The sequence below is a fragment of the Anticarsia gemmatalis genome, chromosome 3 (assembly GCF_050436995.1).
Source record: "Anticarsia gemmatalis isolate Benzon Research Colony breed Stoneville strain chromosome 3, ilAntGemm2 primary, whole genome shotgun sequence".
NCBI lineage: Eukaryota > Metazoa > Arthropoda > Insecta > Lepidoptera > Erebidae > Anticarsia > Anticarsia gemmatalis.
The window spans coordinates 12,126,334-12,150,077 of NC_134747.1; the positions used below are offsets into that span (position 1 = coordinate 12,126,334).

Below are 23,744 nucleotides of genomic sequence, written 5' to 3' on the forward strand. Positions count from 1 at the left end.
TATCAAATGCACAAGAAGAGCTGTATATGTCCATTAGTATCCAATAACGTACTCTTATGTTTTATGTGAATTTGTCTTAATTTATATCCATAAAACAATGAAATTAAAAATCTCGTACTAATCTGCAAACTTTCCTCAAAATTACTACAAGTCAATAAGAAACCCCAGTAATGTGTTACTACTAAACGGCAACGGTATACCGCAGGGTGACCATAAAACACATTAGAAACGGGACGGGACATATCACCCGTTCATATTTACGACATTTCAATATACATTTCTGCTTGTTTTATTGTTATTTACTCGTAAACGTACAGATCTACGCAATGCATCATGCAATACAAGAATTTCCCGTGCAAACCGCTGTAATGCATCATGCAAGTTACAAAATTCCTATATTTGAGACGCTCGTCGCGAACCGTGCATGCTGCGAGTGTGACAAGCACAAACATTAGAATATATTATATTTTGATATTAATTATAGTTATAAGTCATGTGCGGTGTAATTTATTTGGACAGCTTTTCAGAAGGTCACAGGTTCTTAATTAATGTGCTATTAATATGCGTAAAACGTCCGAGCTGGGCGTCATTTGTCAAAGTTACATTGCATGTCACACAGCGCGAATCCGCAGCGCAAATCTCTACCACTAACGACAACCGACTAGCTATCGAGTATTCTCGATAGCTAGCCGGTTGTCATACTGTGTCGTACGTTGGTTAGTACTGACTGTACAGACGGGCGACTCTACTTTTACTCTACTACTTCTACACGTACAATCGAGTTACGAGAGTTTGACACATAAAATACTTTACTGCAAAAATAGATTTTCATACAAAACTTCTCGATAGCTAGCCGGTTGTAGTCTACAGTGGTAGAGAATCGTGCTACTGCACACGCCGTTAAGTCCGTTGAAGTATTTGTTTAGAATGATTTGATGAGCTGACAGTCGCGGGCTCAATAAACCGTCAAATAGCGAAATAAAACTAACAACCGTTGGTTTTACTTTCACGAAGTATGTGAAAACCATTCGCAACAGGATCTTATGTTGACTTCTATCGATATAAAGTCAGACCCGGAACGAGTGGCTGAAAAATTTGCATAATAGGTTTACGATACGACTAGCTGTCTCCTTAGTAAGTGTTTAGTTGACAATATCTATAAATACGACAATTGTTTCGCTTTCCGGATTCTACTTGAATAAAGGTAATGCATAACTTAGGTAAATACGCATTTCACTTAAAATGCATATTAGTATGAACAACTTCGAGCTTATGTACGCGCAGTTCAGCCGTGAAAATACAGCCAAAGAATTTATATAATTGCTTTAATGTTGGTACAACTGCCTCTGTGGCGCGGTAGGAAGTGTTTCCGACTACTGATCAAAAGGGTTCGGGTTCCATTCCGAACCACTTCCATCCGGGGGTTGGTAAGGTGTCCAGTAAATGGCAATAGGCTTGCCCCCTATTATATGGGACAGCAGTGACTTAAATGACAAAACTCGGATGGATTATATATTTATTTATTTCAAACTTTATATACAGGGCTGTATAAAGGCGGACTTAATGCCAGGGGCATTTTCTGCCAGTCTACCTTGGGGTGATGCAAAGATTATTGTGAAGGTGTTAAAAAGAGGAAGGAGAGTGAGTTGAGAAAGGGTGTACAAATATATACACGTATGTCGTGATATCATGTATATTTTTATTATAAGTATCAATGGAATCTAACATCCAAATAGTTTTTAATGCACGCTCTATTTTCAGCTACTATCCCCAAACTATCCTTTGCCATACTAACCCTACTTATAAATAAAACATGCCCGAACAGTTTGGTCTCGGGTCCCGAGCTCAGAATGGACAAATAGAACCATTATGTTCAGGTGTGAATCAGATATACTCCGATATATGGACACCGGGGCACAAAAGACAGGGAAATGGAAAACGCGGGACAACTAAGGAAGTAAAGTGAGAAACGAGTTTGTTTTATTTTATTACAGTAATTCTGAACTTATTTACAAATGATTTAATCATTTTAACAAGTCACGGCTCTCAGCCTTGTTTTTAAATAGTAGTTCTTTATATCTCTCTCGTTATGGCCTGCTAAATTTATCAAATTAATCCAGGCAAAGGGAAAGAAAATAAACATAAAAATCCACCTACTCTAGTATGGAAACCTTCCACAGCTTTAAAGGCTTGCTATAGATTATGTATTATCAAAACAACTAACTGTTTTTATTTTCAATACCGATAATAAACAAATCAAGTTGTAACCATTTCCAAAATGGCTAAAATGCGACAGTTTATGTATAAGCTTTATTATACAGGGTGATAAAAGAGATTGACAATCAGTCAACGCAAGGGTTTAGACAACATATTTCACGTACAATGCAATGGATCTTCCTAAAATTAAGGAGCCTTAATAAAGGTAAAATACAGGTAGCATACTAATAAGCTAAATATAACACGACATGTAATGCATGTTTCCCATAAATCACTATCACATCCGGGATGCAGCATCACTCATTGTGTCGCTCGGCTCTCCTCGTAATTGATCGGCAATCTCCGCCTATACTGTGTCGCTTGGTGTAATGATAACATGATATTGTTTTCTCCTGTGGTCTGAAAACCACTTTCTGTTGCTAAGAAATCGTGTTATTATGTGTTGCAAAATATTATTGTTTGCTGTTTAGGATTGTAGGGGTCGAGAGGTTAAATGTGTTACTGACTTGCAAGTATATGTAAAAATATCAATGTAAAACTTTTGGATGCCTAAGTTTTGCTTGAAGAGATGCATTCTTTACATATTTTTGTTACTTTTAATGATATCAAATATGTGAATTAGTTTTAGGAATATAAAGACTGCCAGACCAAATATACTTGTGATTTTTCCAAAGCGAAAGCGGAATTAGAAGTTATTCAGCAACATCGCAATTATAATTAGTACATTTCGCACATGAACGTATTAAAAACTGCTCTAATCAACCCCGATCGTTTCAGATTGCTGCAATTTTTCAATCATTTTATCAGACATTTTAAATGCTCGACTAAATTGTAAGGAGGGCAGACGACGGTAAACTAAAAAAATAAGCACCTACATACAAATTACATTCCCGTTTCTGATTTCAAATGATCGGCATATAAATGCAGATTATCCATCATACACGGTGGGCAATTAAATTATCTACTACTTCTACATATTCTATAACAAATAACACACCTATTAGAATTTGAACCTTAAAGTGCTTGACATAAGGTTTCAAGTCCTTTGTCATGGATGTTCTCAAGTAAACAAATTGTAACGGCCCGTGCAGAATGTGCCGCGAAATCGTCGAGAATAATATTTCGTTCAAACAAACATGATGTACATTCTCAGAGAGTAAACCTAAGGTTTGCTACACACAAAATCGGACCGTTGTTGCGTAGTAAAATGGAATTGTACATACGTTCGGGAATCATAAAGTGCTCGTCTGCCAGATATTATTATATTAAAATGAATGTTATTACTAAGCGGTTTTTGTCGTTTGTGTTAATTCGATCAACGAGAGTCGAATGATATGTCGAGCTGTGCAGCATGTAGACTTTATTTTTCAACAATTTATGCCGAACCGTCAATGCCGGCAAGTAGGTGCGTAGTAACGCTTAGTCGGTGCAATGTTATGGATAATACAAAACTACCATTACATTACGTTAGTGTTACGAATAGTTCCGGATCGAGAGCGAGTACCGTAATTCATTTACTTTTACAATGTTTAATGAATGAACGGGTAATGTTCGCGGCATATTCTCACGGTCAAAAAAGATTTTAATGGATTTTGGTAAAAGTGTACGCATTTGCTGCTCGTTACGGAAATTGTTACTTTGGCCGTCTTAATGTAATGTAGTAATTTTGAAACTTAATTGAAATAATATTCCGTGCGACACCGAAAATGAGTTCAAGTTTACAAAGTAATTCTTTAAAAATCTCAGTAGCAATCTGGAATTTGGTAAAGTGTCAAAGTCCAAAAAAAATCTAATTGAAAATGTTTCACCTAATTATAGCGATGTGATAAGCTTCAAAATATCAGTAGCGTTAAATACTTTTAACCAATGGGCGCGTATGATAAATATCAATGAAGCAAGATAACTTTAAAGGTATATCGATGATAGCAAGTTTTTAGTGCCTGCCTAGCCCAAAGGAAAATAAAATTTTATATGTCTAATAGTAATCCGTCAAAATCTTGAACAATAAATACTATCGAACACATTTCCTAGAAAGCTGAGGGAGAGTAGACCTGAAAGTCATAAAGTGTAGTCGACAGCAGCTCGCTGACAGTACCATCGTCATCTGCGATCTGCGGATAAACTCTACATATTGTGCGACCACCTACGTTCTGACTGCTTTATGATAGACTTCCGTAAATACGCATGCATTTGAAACATAAGTACTAGCCGCAACTTCGCCTGCGTGAAAAGATTCCTCAGGTTGAGATGCTCTATGTGGTTATTCTGTGTATCAACTACTTGTGTGTGAAATATCATTATAATTGTATTTAGTAGTATTTGCGTGAAAGAGTAACAAATATTTACATTTATAATAATAGTAGAATACAAATTCTTAAAATATTAACGACTAAACTAGTGACATGAACTCAGAAAAAATATAAATCATTTCCAAAATGATTTATGGAATGTCTTTTTTGTGCTGAATATTCAAAGACTTTCTTAATAAATCGTAAAGAATGGATGCGATTGAGTTTCAAAAAGGACTTCAAGACTACTTTATTGCGATCTCAGGTTTAAGGACAGTTTATGAGTATGACCCCGAATATGATGTAGGTACCAAACAAAATATTATTATACAGTATATACCGACTAAAACTTGGTCTTGTTATTATTAAAAGCAGCAGTTTTTAACGCATAGTAACCGTTTATAACACCACAGCCGCTCTTCTATTTTACATAGACGTTAAAATACGAAAAAAAGTCTAGCACTTCACCCAAAACTCACAGAGCAAACATCAAACAGTCGCCGAACAAACATAAAGCGATTACTTAAGACACCGTTTACCTTTTACGTTCAAAATCGTACCGTACGAAATCGTCGTGGGAAAATCGTGAACAATGTCCCCCAGATCTGCATTATAATAAAAAAGTTCCAAGTAAATGAAAGTTTTCTTTCTTTCTCGTGATGTTTTCGTAGCCTTGTAGGTATTGTAGTACTGTCGAGTAATTAGGACTGAGTGCTTCGGGTCACTCTCTGATGGAAGTTAGAGGATTTCGTTAATTTGATGGTTGGGGAGCGAGGCCATATACTTGATTATCTGTCTGCTCTTTTATTGTTGATGTTTGATTCCGATGTCTATCTTGATATATTGGTTCGATCGGTCTTCGATGAACTAATTTGATATTAAGTGAACTCCATATCGTTGTATCCGCTATGGAATTTGACTTTAAGGTGTGTACCACACGATGATACTGTGATACAAAACCTTGAAACGAAAGTGTACGAAAACATCGATAAGGAAATTCAACGACAACGACCTCGAGTCGATCCCGACGTTATCGATCACGGCGCGTCAGATCAATAAAGATAATGTCGCCGGCTAAACCGAAACGACGGCCAAAATATACACGAACAATGGCGCAGCATCACAGCAGTCATATCATCCATTGTATTCTCTACTTATTCACCTGTCCAATGTGACCCACTGACCGGTATTCCCATCACCCATCTCTCGATACAATCGATACACTCGATGCGATTCGATTCGATCGCCCACTTGTAACAAAATAAACAGTTACACGTCAAAAATAGACGACCGTGAACTTCACGAATCGTTTGTTTAGATTTATGACGGCCCTTCTCGAATAGACAACATATCTGATTCGAACACGATCTTTCCTCGATAATGATCGATTCGAATGTTCGCTCCCTTTTAATCTCTGCGAATGCCGGTAATGTTAACTAGTAGTGTTAAATCACTATTTTCTTTTCCATAAACGTTTCCTCGTTGACACTGAAGTCGAACCAGGTGTTCGCAATTTGATTGACGTTAAATAACGGTCTATGCAAAACGGTAGGTACACTTTCCTGCGTAAACCACTAAAAGGTGATAAATTCATCTGCGACTACATATAGGAAACTACTGCAGGAAGCCGTAAACATGAAGCCAGAGAAATTACATCTCGATTATGAATCGAGCTCAATGTTAGTGCAAAAACTGCCTCCACGGGGAAAAGCAGAAAATATGACAAGTTAATTTAGATTGAGTGGGTCCGTGAGAGTTGGAAAGGGAGTGAAAGACAGCCGGAACGAATTGTATCATTTCATTGTGAGTTAAACGCGATGGGAGGTGACTACGCCGGTGTAAGTGCAAAGGTCTCTGATAAGCGGTACAGCCTAAATGTCATCGTGTAGACGGCTTGTCTAGCGATAAATGCATGCATAAGGTGGACTCAACGATGTTATAGAAAGTGAAAACAAATAGGCAATCTTGTAGTACACGATGATATCTGCGTATGTAAATGAAATGAGGCGTGCGAATGCGATGAGTTTAGCGCAGGACAACGCGGATGTAGAAGTGTAACGCGAGACGTCTGCCCCGAGGTGTCTAATGTTTTATTTGAACACGACGAAACAATATGATCACGTAATAACAAGACACGACTAATCTATGTGAGAGAAGATCTGAATCAAGATTTCATCTCTCGTGCTGTTTATATCCTCGAGCGTACAATCTAAGACTGACTCCTACAGATAATAATCTTTCAACAATTAAAGTAGCAGATAGCGGAACATGAAAAAGGCGTATAAAAGAAGCCAAATGCAAAGACATTAGTCAAAACTCGAGTAAAAGGGAATTAAAGTAATTAGTTGTGAACAATGTCAGTGATTCGGTAGTGGATTCAATTCAGATAAAGCAACAGTCAGAATGAGCGGAAATGACACCGTTGTACTGGAATGTGATGTGAACGTTGACGAAGAAATTATTTTATTGTAATTGTGCACTAATTTCCCATATTGATCACGTCACACGTGAGATCAGTGAATATAGCTTCCTGTTGAATGTAGATCAGACTTTTGCAGTAATATTTAACGGGTACAAAAAAGCATTTGGTACATCAACTTTTACAAACATTTTAAAGGCCGATGAAGCGTACAAGCCGACAGATACCCAGACTTACAGATATCAACGTAAAACGCTATTTCATTCAAACAATCTACTGAGTACGTCTTAAATCAGAAGATAATACAACACGACCATTTTCCAAATTTCGATATTACTCTAAGATTCCTTATTGACATAATCCTGTTTCAGCGCTTCAATATTCACAGCAAGTCTTACATACTAAATTTTTATTGCAGATTCTTTGTCATCATCATCTTACTCATGAGACAGTCTATCCATAATTAGCTACACTTACACTAGTATCATAAATCAATAAAGACTAAAAAGTTGCCGCAAAAACTACGAACCGACAGCTATAAACTTACGGTAAATAAAATGCACATCACACGCACAATAAATGACAAACAAAAAGTTAATTAAACCTGACCTCCATTCGCACAATGAGGTGGAACATGAACAACGTTTGAAGAAAGTTCTCATGTACAGAACATCGTATGGAGAGATTTCCCATGTTATGGTGATATAGATGCGGTTAATGGGGCTTTGTTTATGTGGTAATTGGATTGTGTGTACGATGCGTTTATAGAAAAAAATATGAAAATATTGTCGTTAAATAGACCACCTTCGAAGTAAACAAGACGAGGCCCTCAATAACCGGGTTCAAGCGAAACGATCTATCTTTGATCAGCAATCCCGTGATGTGCGATCCAGGATCATGGATCATGGATAGCTCGCGCTTTAAATTTGCCACCAACTACTCCTGATCGAGATTTAGTTGCGCGCGATCGTTTGGTGTGAAAATTAGTTGCACTTTAAGCAGCGAAAAGAGTTATTCACAGTTACAGATATTTTCGCACTTATTATGCTACGTTTAGTCTAAAAGTACGGTAGTCTCCTCAAGCATAACATAGCTGCTACCATGGCAAGGGTGTATGTTATGATACGTATCTACAAAGAGCATGCCTCGTAAAAATATCAGGATATATTTTCCAATAGCTACTTCTTTTAACGCAACTCCATCAGGGATTTATCGACGATATTTCATTTATCTCCAGTCTCCACCCTCCAATTCAGTGATTCATGCCAATCATGTGGCAAGAAAGTCAGCCAGATAAGCTTCTTCGTATGAGAAAATCGACACTGTCGTAAAATAAAGACACATCTGTATAATATCTACTTCACAGAAAGTAGTTAGAGGCTTAGAACTCCAAACGGGTATTCTTTTGGAATAGCGATGTTGTTCTTTTCATTTATGGAGATAATCAGAAGCACGATTTTATACAGTTCTTACTTAAGTCGAGCAAACGATTGAAAACTACAATTCCATACAAAAATTAGTAGAAATACACTAAGGTATTGTACCCATCTGAAGATGATCGGGTCAGTTTTATCAAAACTAGTCGATAGTTACTCGATTGTCAATGATGGAGAATGGTAGGAAAACGCGCCACACAATTTGTTTTTTTCTTACTTTCTTTTACCGATAGATTTTGCAAAAAAAATACTCTTTCTATATGCATCGTTATCCTACGAGGTTCTAGTAGTGTCGAAATTTTCATTTTACGGTACTAAAACCGTCATGTTTGATGTAAAGAGTAAATACGTTGTTAGTTAGTTTTGTTTACTGTAGTCAGTTTGTTGTTTACTGTGTCAAAGTTTGTTTGAATAGATGACACGAATTGTGGAATATATTCGCCATATGTAGGGCACTGGATTTTCATTGAAACTGTTCTATTTATTCAATGCTTTGGGGTTATACCTGGTGCTGAATGGCTGTATTTTGGGAGGAGAAATGCAAAAGCAACGCGTTTGGTTTTCCAAGCTAGTATTTGTATATTAACTCTATATGCATAAAGAACATGAGAACATTCCGACGGGAAATTTATTAATAGAAAATCCAGCCGAAATATTTCCATATAAAGGCAAATGAAATTATTGATAAATAAAAAGTTTCTGATTCTAATTTCGTGAAAACACAAGCAAAAATGACTGCGACATTGTAAATGGCATAAGTGTAGAAATCAAAATTAAAATTTTATAAAAGTAAAAATATACATCATGATACATCTCAATAAAGTAAATTAAGGTCACACAAGCGAAGCAAAACCGTTAATACAAGGGACAAATAGAAGGGCAAGACATCAATCAATCATGTCTGTCAAAATCCCTGTCATAAAACTAACGGAATTACATGACTCCGTTCTTTTTGGTCAAGCATTTTACACGCACGTGCGTAAAAGACTTTTTAATCAAAAAAGAAAATGTTACAAATTTTCTGTTGCAATATTTTTTGAATCGGATAATTTGAATGTTATTCTAATCAATTTTGAAGGGAAAATCATGCGTAGTATATTATTTTCATGGTATTTTGATTGTGTAAATATTGAATTTGGGATATTAGACGCTTGAGTGCGCTGTGATAGGGCTTAGGGCGTTTGAAATACAAATCGTGCGGTAAACGAAATAAATTATTGAATATTGGAAAATCATTTAAAAGGAAAGCACGTCGGGAGCTTTGATCGTTTTAATAGTTACGACCATTAAGGTTGAGTATTTTTTTGTAAGTACGTAGTTTTATTAACGAAAAGTTAAAATATTATAGCATAGTACATTTCAAATTCGAGCTTTACTCATAAAAAAAACTTTGTTATTTAGAACAGGTGTGTGATAAAACCAAAACTACTTAATGCTTCCCTAAACTGTTGGTCAAAATACAAAAAGCTATCTAAAATCTCTATATTTTAGCTTGCAGAACTCCAAGGCCGTACAAAGTCAAGGCTACGCGAGAACGAAGCTTTGTTCAAAAGCGGTTGCACAACAAAAAGGTGTAGGTACATGTATAACAACCAACAAATGGGGACATCTCGCATTTCCACTGTGGAAATAACGACTGACATTAGTGCTCCATTTCACTAACTAGGGGATGTAGTTTTTGTCTAACAGTCACACGGGAATATAATTGTAATAATAACTCGCACTTAGGTTTATTTTCAGCGAAGTAATGGCTGTTTATTGAAATTACTGTCGACTATTCTATATAACATTAAAATATTTTCAAAACATCCCCTAACTGGCCCCTAAATATGCTACACGAATCCTAAAACGTGAAGATTAATTTAGTACTTGTAAGGCTACATTTGCAGTACACAGCAACTTCATCTCAGGTTTGAAAATCATCTTAATAGTGCAACATTTTGTCATCGTAGCTAAGATCGCTCCACAATACAGATATACGGTGATTCAATCCGTGTTCATACACCCGTCCCAAAAGCACTAATTATATCAAGTCTTCATCTTAATTGGTTCTTTTTTCCTCCACATTCCTCCATCTTGTCGTAAGACAGTAATGGACGCCTAAGTGAATTGCCTCTTAATACATTAATGTGGTAGCACATTCGCGCACGCAACGTTCACACGCCCACACAGAATTATACACAGAATAACACAGTGTCATGATTGATTCACCACGCGAAGAAAATTACTTCATTTCAAAGTCGAACGCGCAGTGTTTTCCAACTGCGAACCGTGTTTGTTTAAAAAGCTCTAGAGGGTAACGTTTCGTGAAATTCGAGTTTGCAAGGTGAAAACGTTGTAAAAGCTAAATAATTATTTTATTTTAAGTGACCCATAGGTTAAAGATATGGATCATTATTAATGTAGTTTTCAATAACTTAACGGTATCTCTTTTATTCTTCACGTTCTAACTTCTTTTCACTTACTTTACAGTTTGATGCATGTTGCCATAATTGCTTTATTTTAATGTAACCCATGTCCGCACATGTACATTGGAATAATGCAGCTGCGGTTTCGTTATACTGAGATATTCGTACGAAATTGGAAGGTTTAGGTTTGAGCTTTAAATCAAAATTCAAATCGATTCAACAAATATGATTCTAGCATCTACATTTTTAGATAGTACTACAAGCGCTCTCAACACTAACAGCAAACAAATAAATCACCGCTACAAATACAATTTCAAAAGCAATAAATAATGCAAATATCAACAGAAGCAAATAGTCGTATTATCGTTGGGTCACGTACACGCTACGTGACACTACAAAGGTCAGAGGTGAAAGTGCAGAGAAAACTCCTTTGAATCAACTCTGCGAGATGAATTTGATATAACAAGGCTTAAGCGGACTATTATGTGGTGATTGAGTGTGGTCAGATGGTTTTAGTCGTAATGGTTCGATTGGAAAATCGTGCAAAATTGTAACAAGGAAAATAATATCAATTTATACAAAATTAGGCGATGTTTTTGTAGTGTTGAATATCTTATTACTACTTTGCCTCTACAAATATAACAATAATACATTTGAAAAAGACACGGAAACAATGTAGTATCTTCAGCCATGATAAATAATTTTAAAATCAAAAGCTCAACTTTTGCAGTCAGAATCACAAAAAGTCCACTCACTACTTAAACAATCGCTCTTAACTGAAAATCACACAAATAGGAATGACATAGCTTTTGTTGGAAAGATTTGAGTGTCATATATGTATAGATTTTTTAAAACATTCTTAAGCAGATCAGCTAAATGCCATCCTTAGTGTAACGCAGTCTACTAAAAAACGATTGCATACTCTCTACTCTTATAATGAAATGGTATAAGTACTAACCTGCGGTGTCACACGCTGTCATCTCAGTGATGAGACCCTCAAGGTCCGGAGAGATGAGCCTCTCCTCATCCTCCGCGTGCGTGTAGTCCAGCGCATGGTAGATCACCAGCGCGAGGTTCACCACCAACTAGAACAAAAAATACAAAATATCTAAATATTGTCGAAGACTTGTTAGATTTTATGCACTCCTGGTAGTTTCACCCTCAGAAAACTATTTAGTTTTTACAACAATCTGTGTCGAGCTCAAAATTATATAATACTACAAAATAAAGGTATGTATTTTTATAACATCACGCCTGGTATACCCATATGTATAAGCAGAAGTGTATAAAATACACCCACGTTTAAGCGTCTACAATTTTAATTACATGTAATATGACGAGCCTATTGTCATAACAGCGGGCAAGCTACCGAACTTCGTATAATATTCTAAGGAATCGTATTACAATATTTTTGATGTCAAAATGTACCCGTTATGTACTAATACAAGGTGTCTATACGCCAGACAATGACGCAAAATCAAATTATGTCCGACCCACTGACTAACAAATGAATATTTTCTGCGAAATAAGTCATTACACGTGATTATGTCCAAAGCTACTGTTAGCGGCGCTACTCTTGCGTAGCGAGACACACCTACACTACACACTATATACGCGTTACAATGTATCAACTGAAGCGATTTATGATGACACATAGCATGCGTTGAACTGAACTTTAGACGGAAAGAGACGGTCATGAAATAATAACTATGGCCAGGTATAATATGCCCAAAGGAAACATAAGAAGGGATGAAGGAGAAAACGCCGACCACAGTGTACTTAGCGCGATAATTTTACGATACACAGGTCTATTATGGCAGGAAATAGCACAGGATCGACATCTATGTCATAATTTTATAGAGTAAAATGAATATCGGACATAAATCTAAATTTAGACACAATGTAACGTGGTTTTACGTGAAGCATTGCAGTGAGCTTTGAAGCACTCAGATATGTTTATATAAAAGGTATTCGTTCTACTAAATAGTTAATGTCATAAAATGATGATATTTTGTTGATAGCGCAATTATATACCTAATCAAATCGTGTGAGACTGTTTACGAGTTAACAGTACTCACACGGCTTAATGTAAACTTTAAACTTAAATAATAACATAGACGATTTGCAATTAGTTGCTGTTATGATACAGCTCTATGGGAATTTTATTGTGTCACATGTTCTGTTTCGAATTGAGTGTATCTTGCCCTTTGAAAAAATACGCAAGATATGACCTGGATTGTACAAAGAATGGACAGTTATAGCTTGCATCAATCGTGTGGGTACTACCTTGAGTCTATGTATGGTGATTGCAAAATAGCCTGTGACAAAAAAAAGAGCTTTTTCTACCAAAATATGTATTGTCTCCTGTTTAAGTATTTACCATAAATCGAGAGTACTACCACCATGTACAATTTTATCGATGTAATAAATACAAAATAATACCCGCTGATGACTGTACCTGCGCTGTTACAAACGTGGCGGCCACACTAACTTTTAGACCATATATACCTTATTATAAGTTAAACAAAAAATGGTCACAACCAAAATTGAACACAAACCGCTGGAGAACAACTGCAGAAAAGGAATATGGGCAAGTAAATATAATAGTGATAAAACACAAATACATCCTTGACCAAAACATTTCAAAATCAATCACTCCATCACTCCTAATTCCTTCGACCTTTTACCCCAAAACAATAGCATCCTTGCATCCTCTGCCACCAGTAGCCCGTGACTATCAGACGCAGCCACCGTATCGCCACCATTGTGGTCGGCACCATTGCCCAACATTACTCCTCTCAATGCAACCACTCCTGTCTCTACACTCCATTAAACTGGTGTAGTAACAAGATTAATGACCGAATGGGGTAACCTCTCCTACCTTTCTATGTTCTAATTAATTAGTTGAAATAATTGCTTCTGACGAATATTTCGTTGAAGCAGTTTTAGAAGATCAATGGGTAAAGACAATAAAAAATGGCTACCCCTTTCTTAGAGGTTTTAGATTCTACGAGACTTACAGACTTCGTTAGATAACGTAAGCCAACATTTGATACATATTTGAAATGCTTAAGTAATAAATACGGCAAGTTTTAAAACAGTTAGTTAAAGCGTAAAGCATAAGCAACTTGCCGTACAATTGCTAGAATGTTTACGCATCTATCGGCAGCTGTAATTTTGAGGTTCCATGTAAGTATTTACCAATCCAAAGACGTAACGATTTTCCTCAAAAAACTTTTATCCAATTTTACAAAATAACGAAACAAAAAATCCATTTGAGATCCGGATCAAACTCAATATTCAAAATATCGAAATAACAGTTGAGATTGGGCTAACATCGCATAGGATCAGTATTGTATGCAAAGTAGTGCAATATGATCGCGCGTGCGTTGCGCAGACGCACCGACGTGTGACGATCGATACTAAACAATGAAAGTCCTTACTACGCCTATTAGTTCCAATGTTATGTGTAATCTCGTTGGGTGTTTTGAAATGGTAAGATATGTTTAGAGAACTCACAAGGATTTCGACAGCTAAAGTACGGATCGGCAAAAGCTGTTTCGCACAGTCGAATTAACGTTAGACAATTAAATGATAATAATCAGTTATAGCTAAAATGAGATCCTTTACAATTTTTACGATATCTTTTACGATATCTATCATTGTGTCAAAATAGATTTTTGGTTTTGTATTTTCCCGAATTATGGTAAGTTTGGAAGATTCAATTTTTATTCAAACGAAGCTTGGAAATTCATAAAATCGTGGTATAAATCAACCAAAATTTTGTTAATTACAAAATTAGTAGCCCCCATTTTTGAGCGTCGTTTTTCGATCACTGACTATTTACCCGGCTGCTTATGACGGTGAAGTAATAGCTTCTGCAGATTTGAATATACTCTGTGGAACTCATTTTATAAAGGTTTTCTCAGTTCCGGAGCAGTGAAGGTGGCAGGCTGGTGTGTGTTCGTAAAAGTAAGGTACTCAATATAAAGTACCTACTTTAAGAGTCGTTTCGTTTTACATATTTTTGCTTGCGAGCTAGTGTTAGCTCACATGAAAATTGATGCAAAATTCCAATGTTTTAGAAGGTATTTTTACCCAAGATTAATTTTGTTTTTCTCTAGGGACGGGTAGATGTGTATTTAGTTTCGCTGCCATACGTCAATCTATGTATACCAGAACAGATATGATAATTTTATAAGAGAAAAAAATTAGTAACAATTTACTTCACTCCGGTAAAAGAAGCCGAGACCTTCAGATTTGCTGTACCTACGACAGCTTCGCTGACCAATACAAATACAAAATTGGCTTTGAAAAGAACAACGCCCGTAACAAATCGGCCACAGAGTACGAGATATACAGTTATATCAATAATAAACCTTTCAATCCGTTGATGTAAACAGGCAAAAAACTAAGCTTGTATTACAATCATCTGTAATTCCGACGAAACATTTTCCGTAATGTATCGGCATTTTTTTTACGGCATAAGAAGATGAGCTTGTACGTTTAATTTAGGTTATTACGTTTAGAGTATTGTGTTTTATCAACTCCATACAATATTTACCGAAAATGATTGAACTTTACAATAATTATATCGCTCTTTTGAATAATGGTACTAAAGCAGAAATATTTATTTGCAAACATCTTTTAATAGACACATTTGTACAAGCGCGTGTTGAAAAGAACAAAGGTAACTTTGTAATCTGAGTAATACGAAATTGTATCTGAAGATCGTTTAGTTTAGCATTTTTAACCGACAATTTTGACAGTAACAGAAAACTACAAGCAAAAATTAGGTTACCGAGACGTTGCCTACTAGTATTATTTGATTCGTAACCCAGTAGTTTACCAGTAATTTTTCTTGGCAATCTTGTATTCTAATAGTACAATCTCGATGACCGGTACCCGATAACCCCCTGCTAGTTAACTGGAGTTCACTCGGTCACCGTCTTACAAGGAAACATGCGGTCTTTGTGACCCTTATACGGTATTGAGAGAAAGTCCGCATTGTAAGGGTTAAACTATTAGATGTTTATGTCGGCAGGTGTGGAGTATTTCGATTTATTGAAATATTCGTGTGAATTATTGGTAACTATAGATAGTATACTAAAATTCAAAGTTAAGTAGATACAGCTTGTTCATTAAGTTTCAATTTAAACATAAATATGAGTATCGTTTACCCTTTTAACGGTATATTTGGCTAAAATAACTGTAATTTGCAAATCGGAAAAATAAGTCGCAAGCCAAACTGCGGGAGGCGTAGCGATCAAGGTTCAGAGTTGGCAATTTTAAAAGCCTAATGCAGAACCCGGCCGTGTGATGCAGACCACCGTGCGGTACGTTTGACACGTAACAACTGTGCTTTTTGGATACACAAACTTTAGAATTTCAGTAACATAAGTCACGTGATTCCTAGAATACTGACTCTTCCGGTATATGATGCGAGTCTTAGCCCAAGAAGAAACCAGAACTTTCCCTACACTTATTATTACTCTCAAAGTACATAATGTCATTGTGTAGATCTCAAGTCCATTACAGTCACAAACCCCATGATATCTACACTTATTATTACTCTCGAAGTACATTTGTGTAGTTCTCAAGTCCGTTATAACCACAAACCCCATGATAATAATATAGAGGTAATTCTGTCCCTTACAAATAAAGGTAATGATATTGTATACATTATGTTAGTAGGGTGTGTCTCGCGGAAGGAAGCCCTTTCCGTTGTCGCGAGGTAAACACAAAGTGATAACAACTGTGTATGCGTTTATAAGGCAGTTGAATATTCATGGGCAGGTGTTTGGAGCGAGCCTTAAGTAGGGCGTAGTACAATCTTTAGTGTAACGGTATTACTATCTTCAAATGATATCAAACAGTCTTGAATTAACTATGTTATACTCGAAATGTTAAAGATCTTTTATACAGACTGGCTACTTCAGCATACGACGTGATGAAACGCATGCTTGAAATACAGCTATCATTAATGAACAAATCCATCATTTATCATATCTATACTAATATTATAAAGCTGAAGAGTTTGTTTGTTTGTTTGTTTGAACGCGCTAATCTCAGGAACTACTGATCCGATTTGAAAAATTCTTTCAGTGTTGGATAGTCTATTTATCGAGGAAGGCTTTAGGCTATATCAACACGCTGCGACCAATAGGAGCAGAGTACCAGTGAAAAATGTTACAAAAACGGGTATTTTGACCCATTCTCTCTTATGTGACGCAAGCGAAGTTGCGCGGGTCAGCTAGTTTGATTATATTGAGGAATACCACCCTATTTATTGCAATAAAGTAACATGCGCAAAGTAAGAAGTTCAATAATTTTTAAATTATTGTACGATATATATTATATTTAATATTATACGAAACTTTTTTTATGTTCAAGGTGATAGGATGCGATTGGAGCAAAAAAAAGTTAATAGGGATTATACCAAGCTTTCTTTGGTTCCTGCCTGCCGATATGGGAAAATGGCGTCATTATATATTATATAATTAAAATACACTACCTTTTATCCCTGGAAGTAGGTAGGCCTAAATTTTAAGCCTTAACCTTTGAACCTATATTTGAACGTAGTCATAATTAACAGTTAATATTCATGTTTAGTATTACATAACCGATAGTTTGTGTCCATACGTCTGTTCCCAATTCAGCTAATGTAATATAGTGAAGCGCCTGACGCGGTCAATTAATGTGATTTGTCGCCCGGCGGGATTGCGCGACCAAAACATTGGATACAGCGTGTTTTGAATTATGCTGATGAATGATATTACGATGATAATAAATAATTATATTTCTATAGTTTCTGCCTACCCCTATGGAAAAAGCGCGATTTGATTTAGTAGAGAAAAGGTTAAAGAATTAGTTCTGTGCAGATAGATATAGTGCTTATAGTAGATTTTCATTACAAAATCAATTTAGATATTTTGATTGTTTTATTAAATTGTTTAGTCAAAGTATTGCTTCCGATCACTGAAAGCCCGTCTGTTTAGCAAAAAAACGTTTTTATTTATGTTAAAAAATTTGATCAACACGCTTTAACTAATAAATAAATTAATTAAGAATGTTTAAGGTCAATGTAACATGCTATCTATAAACAAAGGGCAAACTGCACTAGGGAACAAGGCCTTTACTTTTCACCCCAGAGACGCTACACACACTGAATTCAAGGCCGGAATTTAAATTCACCAATAAAACAACACGCTGTATACACCGCGCATGTAATATGCAACAATTGAATGTCATTCACGAGTAATTTAATTGAATTGCCCTACACCTAAGTGCCTGTGTAGGTGACATACTTACTGGTATTTACATACGGGGAGTTTTAGAACAATAACCCAAAGAAAAACAGTAATAATTTTGTATGCAGAAGCGAAAAGGGTTTAGAAGTATAGGGTGTTTTTCTGTTTTTAATAGTAATCTAGGTGTACCCCACCGTTCCGCTTGTGATTTATTTGGTTTAGGGGTTGATTTTTAAAAAAGTAGCCTATGTTTCAGCCCGGTCTCCTTGTTTTGATCTAAATTAATGTAATTGTTTAGCCGTAAAAAGAAAAGTAACAGTATAATAGAATCAGATAGGCGGACAGTCTCTCATATTAACAATATTGGTGTGAATAGTAAAGATACATTTTACATGCTCTGACTACGACTATTCTTTAAAAAAAAAATATTACCAAATCTAATTGTATTTCCATTTCATACTTGTTAAAGTTACGTATACTAACAATCTAGAAGAAAGCCTAAACAGTTGTCTACAAACCAGCCATATTATCCACGGTGCAAACAAACACAACCTTTCCATACATTACACAACTGAAAACAAAACAGTAACTCATTTACAAGAACTTCGCTACTGTTCTACGTTATTAAGCTAAGGACACACTCGAAGACAAATGTCCTGAACATAAAATGTTTCAAATATGAAACATATGTCGCCTGCGATGTTGAATAAAGTGGTACGACGTTGCCAAACTTCACTCAATATATTACCAGAAGCGCAATACCGTAAAGTCGAGAGTTAAGTTTGACATTTAAAATGTTCTACAAAAATAGTTCCTACGAAGCCCGCCAGAGGCGCTGATCAGAGTCATACAAAATGTCTCATTAGCTAGACTTTCGTCGATACTGGATGGCAGAAGAGAATCGCGCTACTTTATCTTTCACAACGAAAATAAGTCGCGCGATGTCATCAAATATGTTAAGCGAAATCCTTCGTTTTGGACTGACATCTTGCTACCACAACGCCGAATAAACATGTCATGTCTCGGGACGTTTGTACAGTGTACTCCTGACTTTACACTTATGAATATGTTACGTCAATTTACATCACAAAGGTTAAGTCGGTAGAAAACAGCCAAATGTATGAGTTCTATGTATGTTTAAGATTTTTCAACTTTTTGACATTGTTCGCTCTTCAAAGTCAAATTTACATGTGCGAGTAACACAGGAGACTGGTTAAATGACATGCAGTTTGCGCATTTGTTTCACTAAACAAAAAATAAACATATAAGTTTGTTGTATGCACGTATATAGTAAGAACGTTTGTTTTAAGAAACATTAGAATACTTCTGTGGTCTTAATTGTAATGATTTGTCCTAAAGCGTTATGGAAATACAATCTCAAAGTTATGGGTGACCATTATTATACATGCGGAGTTCCTCCGTGTTTCGAATTGTGAAGCTGTCATATTCAAAGAGCTTTGGCAGTCGATCAGTAGTCAGAAGCTTGAAAGTCTGACAACCAATCTCGAGGAGTACCGAGTTATAAATCAGGTAACTGGGTTGTGGTGGTCCGATAGACAGTCACTCCATGTAAAATACTGGTATTCTGCTGCATTTAGTGAAACTGGAAGCCTACTTCAACATAGTTGGAAGAAAGACTAGGATAATACAATAAAGGGGTAAATATAAAAGGATTTCTTTTCATCTCGTATAAAACAATCCAATACAATTTGTTAGAAGCGTCTGTGACAAAAATCACAATATAAAGTTAGTAGCATTCGTACATTCGCAGGGTCATCACAAACCTCAATATCGAAGCCGCGACTGCTAAATATTCAATAGGGCATAACTCACATCTGTCAGGCTTCCAGTTGAGTGCTGACAACCCTGAGCCTAATGTATAAAACATCAGACGAGTGATTGAAGGCGAAATTTTGTATGAGATGGGACGTACCGGTGCGAACGAAATAATAAGACACTGGATATTTTATAAAAACAGTATTGGGAGTGGCACTGAATGATGGTTTGTTATTCTCAACTGAAAATAGTCCAGAATATCGCCGTCCGTTCGTGTATTAATGTGAGTCAAAGCAATTCGCACAGATCATAGAAAACGTGCTTGATTAGTATGCCTAGTCGTTTTAGTAATTTTATACACGTAAGTATCTGACAAATTTTCGGAGACAATTTGTGTAGGTCTGTTTATTTTACATTTAGAATTTAGAATAAGACTTTATTAATTGTTTCTAAAGAAATTAGAGTTTGAACATAAAACTATTTATTAAAACAACGCTTATCTTAAACAATACACACGTGACCATTTCACTTTACAAATTATAACTTACGAGTTAAGACAGCGAAGCCTAACTCAACAATAGGCCGTTTCTCTAACTCGAAACAAATTCTAAAATCGCATGCAAATGAAAAAAAACAATAGAAATTTAACTATAACTAGCATTGTTTAGGAAAAAACAATAACTGTAGCAGGTATTCAGAGTGTTACGCAACAGGTGAGCTCAGCGCCACCTAGCGGAAATAGAAAGTAGTATGTAAATAAATGACGTTAGAATGGAGTGATCTGTGCGTTGTCGCCGGCTTCCTGATGCTTAGCTTCAGTTTCAGAACTGGTGCAAGCGAACGTGGTTCGAATATTGTTTGAATTATATAATTTCCTGATAGCTGTTGAACAAAATAGCACGCGAGAAGAGAAATTAAGTACTAAATAATGCTAGTAATAACTTAACCAAACTTTACCAAAGATGCTTTTGAATTTGATATAATCACATAGGAGTGTTTTCAACTTATTTGCTTTTCCAAAATAAAGCAAAAACAACTCTGCAGTTTTCCATCCAAAAGTTACAAAATTTATCATATCCATTCTTACTATTGGCTTTAAGCACAACTTCAACGCACTACAAGCCACCCCATTTACTAATAGTAGCTGCCTATCAATAATAAATACGATATCGTGTAAGTCCTTAAACTTCACACAATCATTTTGTATAATCAATCAGAGCTCTAAATCGCTACCTCTTATGACATAGACACCTATCTGCTACAATCGAGTGGTTCCTAACATGACAACACTAAACAATGCGCGCGAGTGCGTTGCGCGGGCGCACACGGAATGTCACTCGGCTAAACTCGACTATACTCGGTAATATTCGGCACGCGAAAACTATTTAGTACATTATGTAATGCATTGTTAAACGTATCCGTTTTGCGATTTACATACTTATAAGGTGTTTACTGATATCTCACGTTATGAATATGGAGATTGGAAAACGGCCTATTATAAGATAAGAATAAGACGTTAGGTTCACTGATTGTTTCGCTTTTGGTTATTTGGTTACGGTTGACACGTGTTACATGTTACTTTTCTTTTGACTGTGTTACCTCATACCGAATTTTTATTATGAAACTGTCTTAAAGACAGACATTACTGACTAGCTTTTGGACGGAACTGCTCTACGGTGTTATTTTTTTAAAAGGGACACTGTTAAATGTCATCTGAATCGATAAGTAGTTCAGCCGTAACAACCAAAGAAGCAAAGAGTCGTAGTAATATTTCGTTTCACGTTTCAAATTTTAGATTTGATTAAGTTCGAAAAGACTACCAGCCCAATGCCGGTATAAAATTCAGGTTGAATTAATCAACAGAGAATTTGAACGAAATTTCTCTCAATCCTATCAACCAAATAAATGTAAACATGCCAATCACATCAACAGCAAACACTTTCGTTTGAAACATCATTTAATTCATACACTAGACAATACGGTGTTCCCATGAGCGTGTTCGTGAAAGCTCGGTATTCAATTACTGGGGCGTCAGAACTGACGTGGATGTGTATTGCGAAATGTTCTCAGTGTCTGACGGAAGTGTGTGCAAGGTTAGAGGTTAGGGGATGTTTCATGGAGTATGTTTTGATGTAAAGGCTATGTTTGTGAGCTGAGAAGTACAAAAATCATGTGGATTCTAGAGATTATATGAAATTGAAACAAGATAACACATGATTGCGAAAGGGGAAGCGGTATCATCTGGTAGGAGAGTAAGGACCAAGTAGTTTTCTTTAAAGGTTTCGTACTTTGTGCGGTGTAAGCAGTTGCCGAAAGTTGCCGCAGCGCGGCTTCAGGTTTAAACAGGGATAATAAATAGTAAGGTTATGCACAGACATGCAACGTAATACTAAGATGCACTATAATTGACAAAGAGAACTTTTTCTCATATGTAGGCTAGCTTTAAGCTTTTCTAGTTCATCGTTTTGACTTTGATTTATTCTTTACAATTCCGGCTATCAAGAGTTTTCACCGATAAACGACCCTCATAAACATATACAAACATCAATTTAGCTAAAGATATTGTGGATAAATTTACTTGCTTCAGTCAAAAACAACAAATTACATTTCAACGTAACCTCAACCAAAAGTGCAAGCAGATCTGAGATCATTGAACTCGAATTCCAAACAGTAAAAAAAAGTTAAAACAAAAAACTGTGACAATAGAAAAACAAAACAAACATAAATAAATAGCCGTAGAGATGTTTTAGATGGCGTTAAATTGTTTTTAACGGTGACGCCGTGATTTTGTCGCTAATAACCATATCTGTCCTCAAGGTGCTAAAGCGCTGAACAAACTGTAGGCAACGCTACGAACGTAAATGTGTACTTGTTAGAGAGTTTAAAAGCTCTGCGCCTATTTCTGAGTAAAACGGTATTGATGGAATATGGAACATGAGTAGTAGTGTCAAATGAACTTTACATATCATTTTTACCGTACTCAATGTCTGGTTCTTTTCTTATTACAAATTTTAAATAACATTTTGAATTGTAACATATTGATAATGCGTATGTCTTTCCGTTCATTATTAGGTATTTCCAAGCATTTATTTTGAATTAAGTTTAATTTAATATTTATAATTGTGAAAATAAAAAGTGTGTTACTTATTTAAGGAATTATCCGCATCTTTTTAGTGTTACCTACCTATTTTATATGTTATTGTTAAGTAAACGCCTCCAGCTTAAAACAAAACATTGCAACAATCGCTACTCCATATCCAGACGTGGCTATACAGTGTCGCCAGCTGAATTTGTATTCAACGAGCTGTAGCTACTTCCTATATAAGTAGTAGCGACCTACTGTTACCAACTCAAATGCATTGAGAAGCGATGCATCAAAATACAATCATAGAAGTTAGAACGGTCTAAAAAGCAAAAAAATGTGATTTAACTTAATGATAATTTTCTATATGTGCGACTTGCTGAAAATGCAAAAAAAAAGAATTCAGCTATACTTTTATTTTACATTTATGACGTTGTAAGACTAGGATACAAAAAAATAAGAGCTACACATCTTAATTTCGAAAGTTAGTTTTAGGAAATTCAAGCTTTTGAAATTATAAATTGTACATCAACAAAGACAAAGCTTTCAACAAAATATACGTTTCAAATGCTTTACTTCCAACTTTACAAGACCGTAGTCAAGTAAAATAAAGTCTTGAAAATACCTCAACATTAGCACAAAAGCAAACTAAATGCATCTCAAACTAGCTTTTACTAGATCGGATGCAAATTTCCCCGCGACCACAAACGGCACTCGGTATGCCACAGCACTACCGCGGCGCCAAGCTGTGACGTAACCACCGATGTGATATTACTGTCGTTTGTTATTCAATATTGTGCTGATAGGAAATTGTGCTTAGTTGAACAAGCTACGTCCACACTAGTGAGGAATGACGCTTAGTTTTAGA

At 35.9% G+C, this 23,744-nt stretch overlaps 1 protein-coding gene across 5 annotated transcripts in view; it reads right to left on the reverse strand.

Annotated features, from left to right (window-relative positions):
• The window catches only part of spir (spire type actin nucleation factor), a 224,094-nt gene that overhangs the window by 93,802 nt on the left and 106,548 nt on the right, over positions 1–23,744 (reverse strand). For all 5 annotated transcript variants that reach the window (XM_076136634.1, XM_076136631.1, XM_076136633.1 and 2 more), the window contains exon 3: positions 11,727–11,853. In XM_076136634.1, coding sequence (XP_075992749.1) covers positions 11,727–11,853 — 127 coding nt within the window. The remainder of the gene's footprint in view (positions 1–11,726; positions 11,854–23,744) is intronic.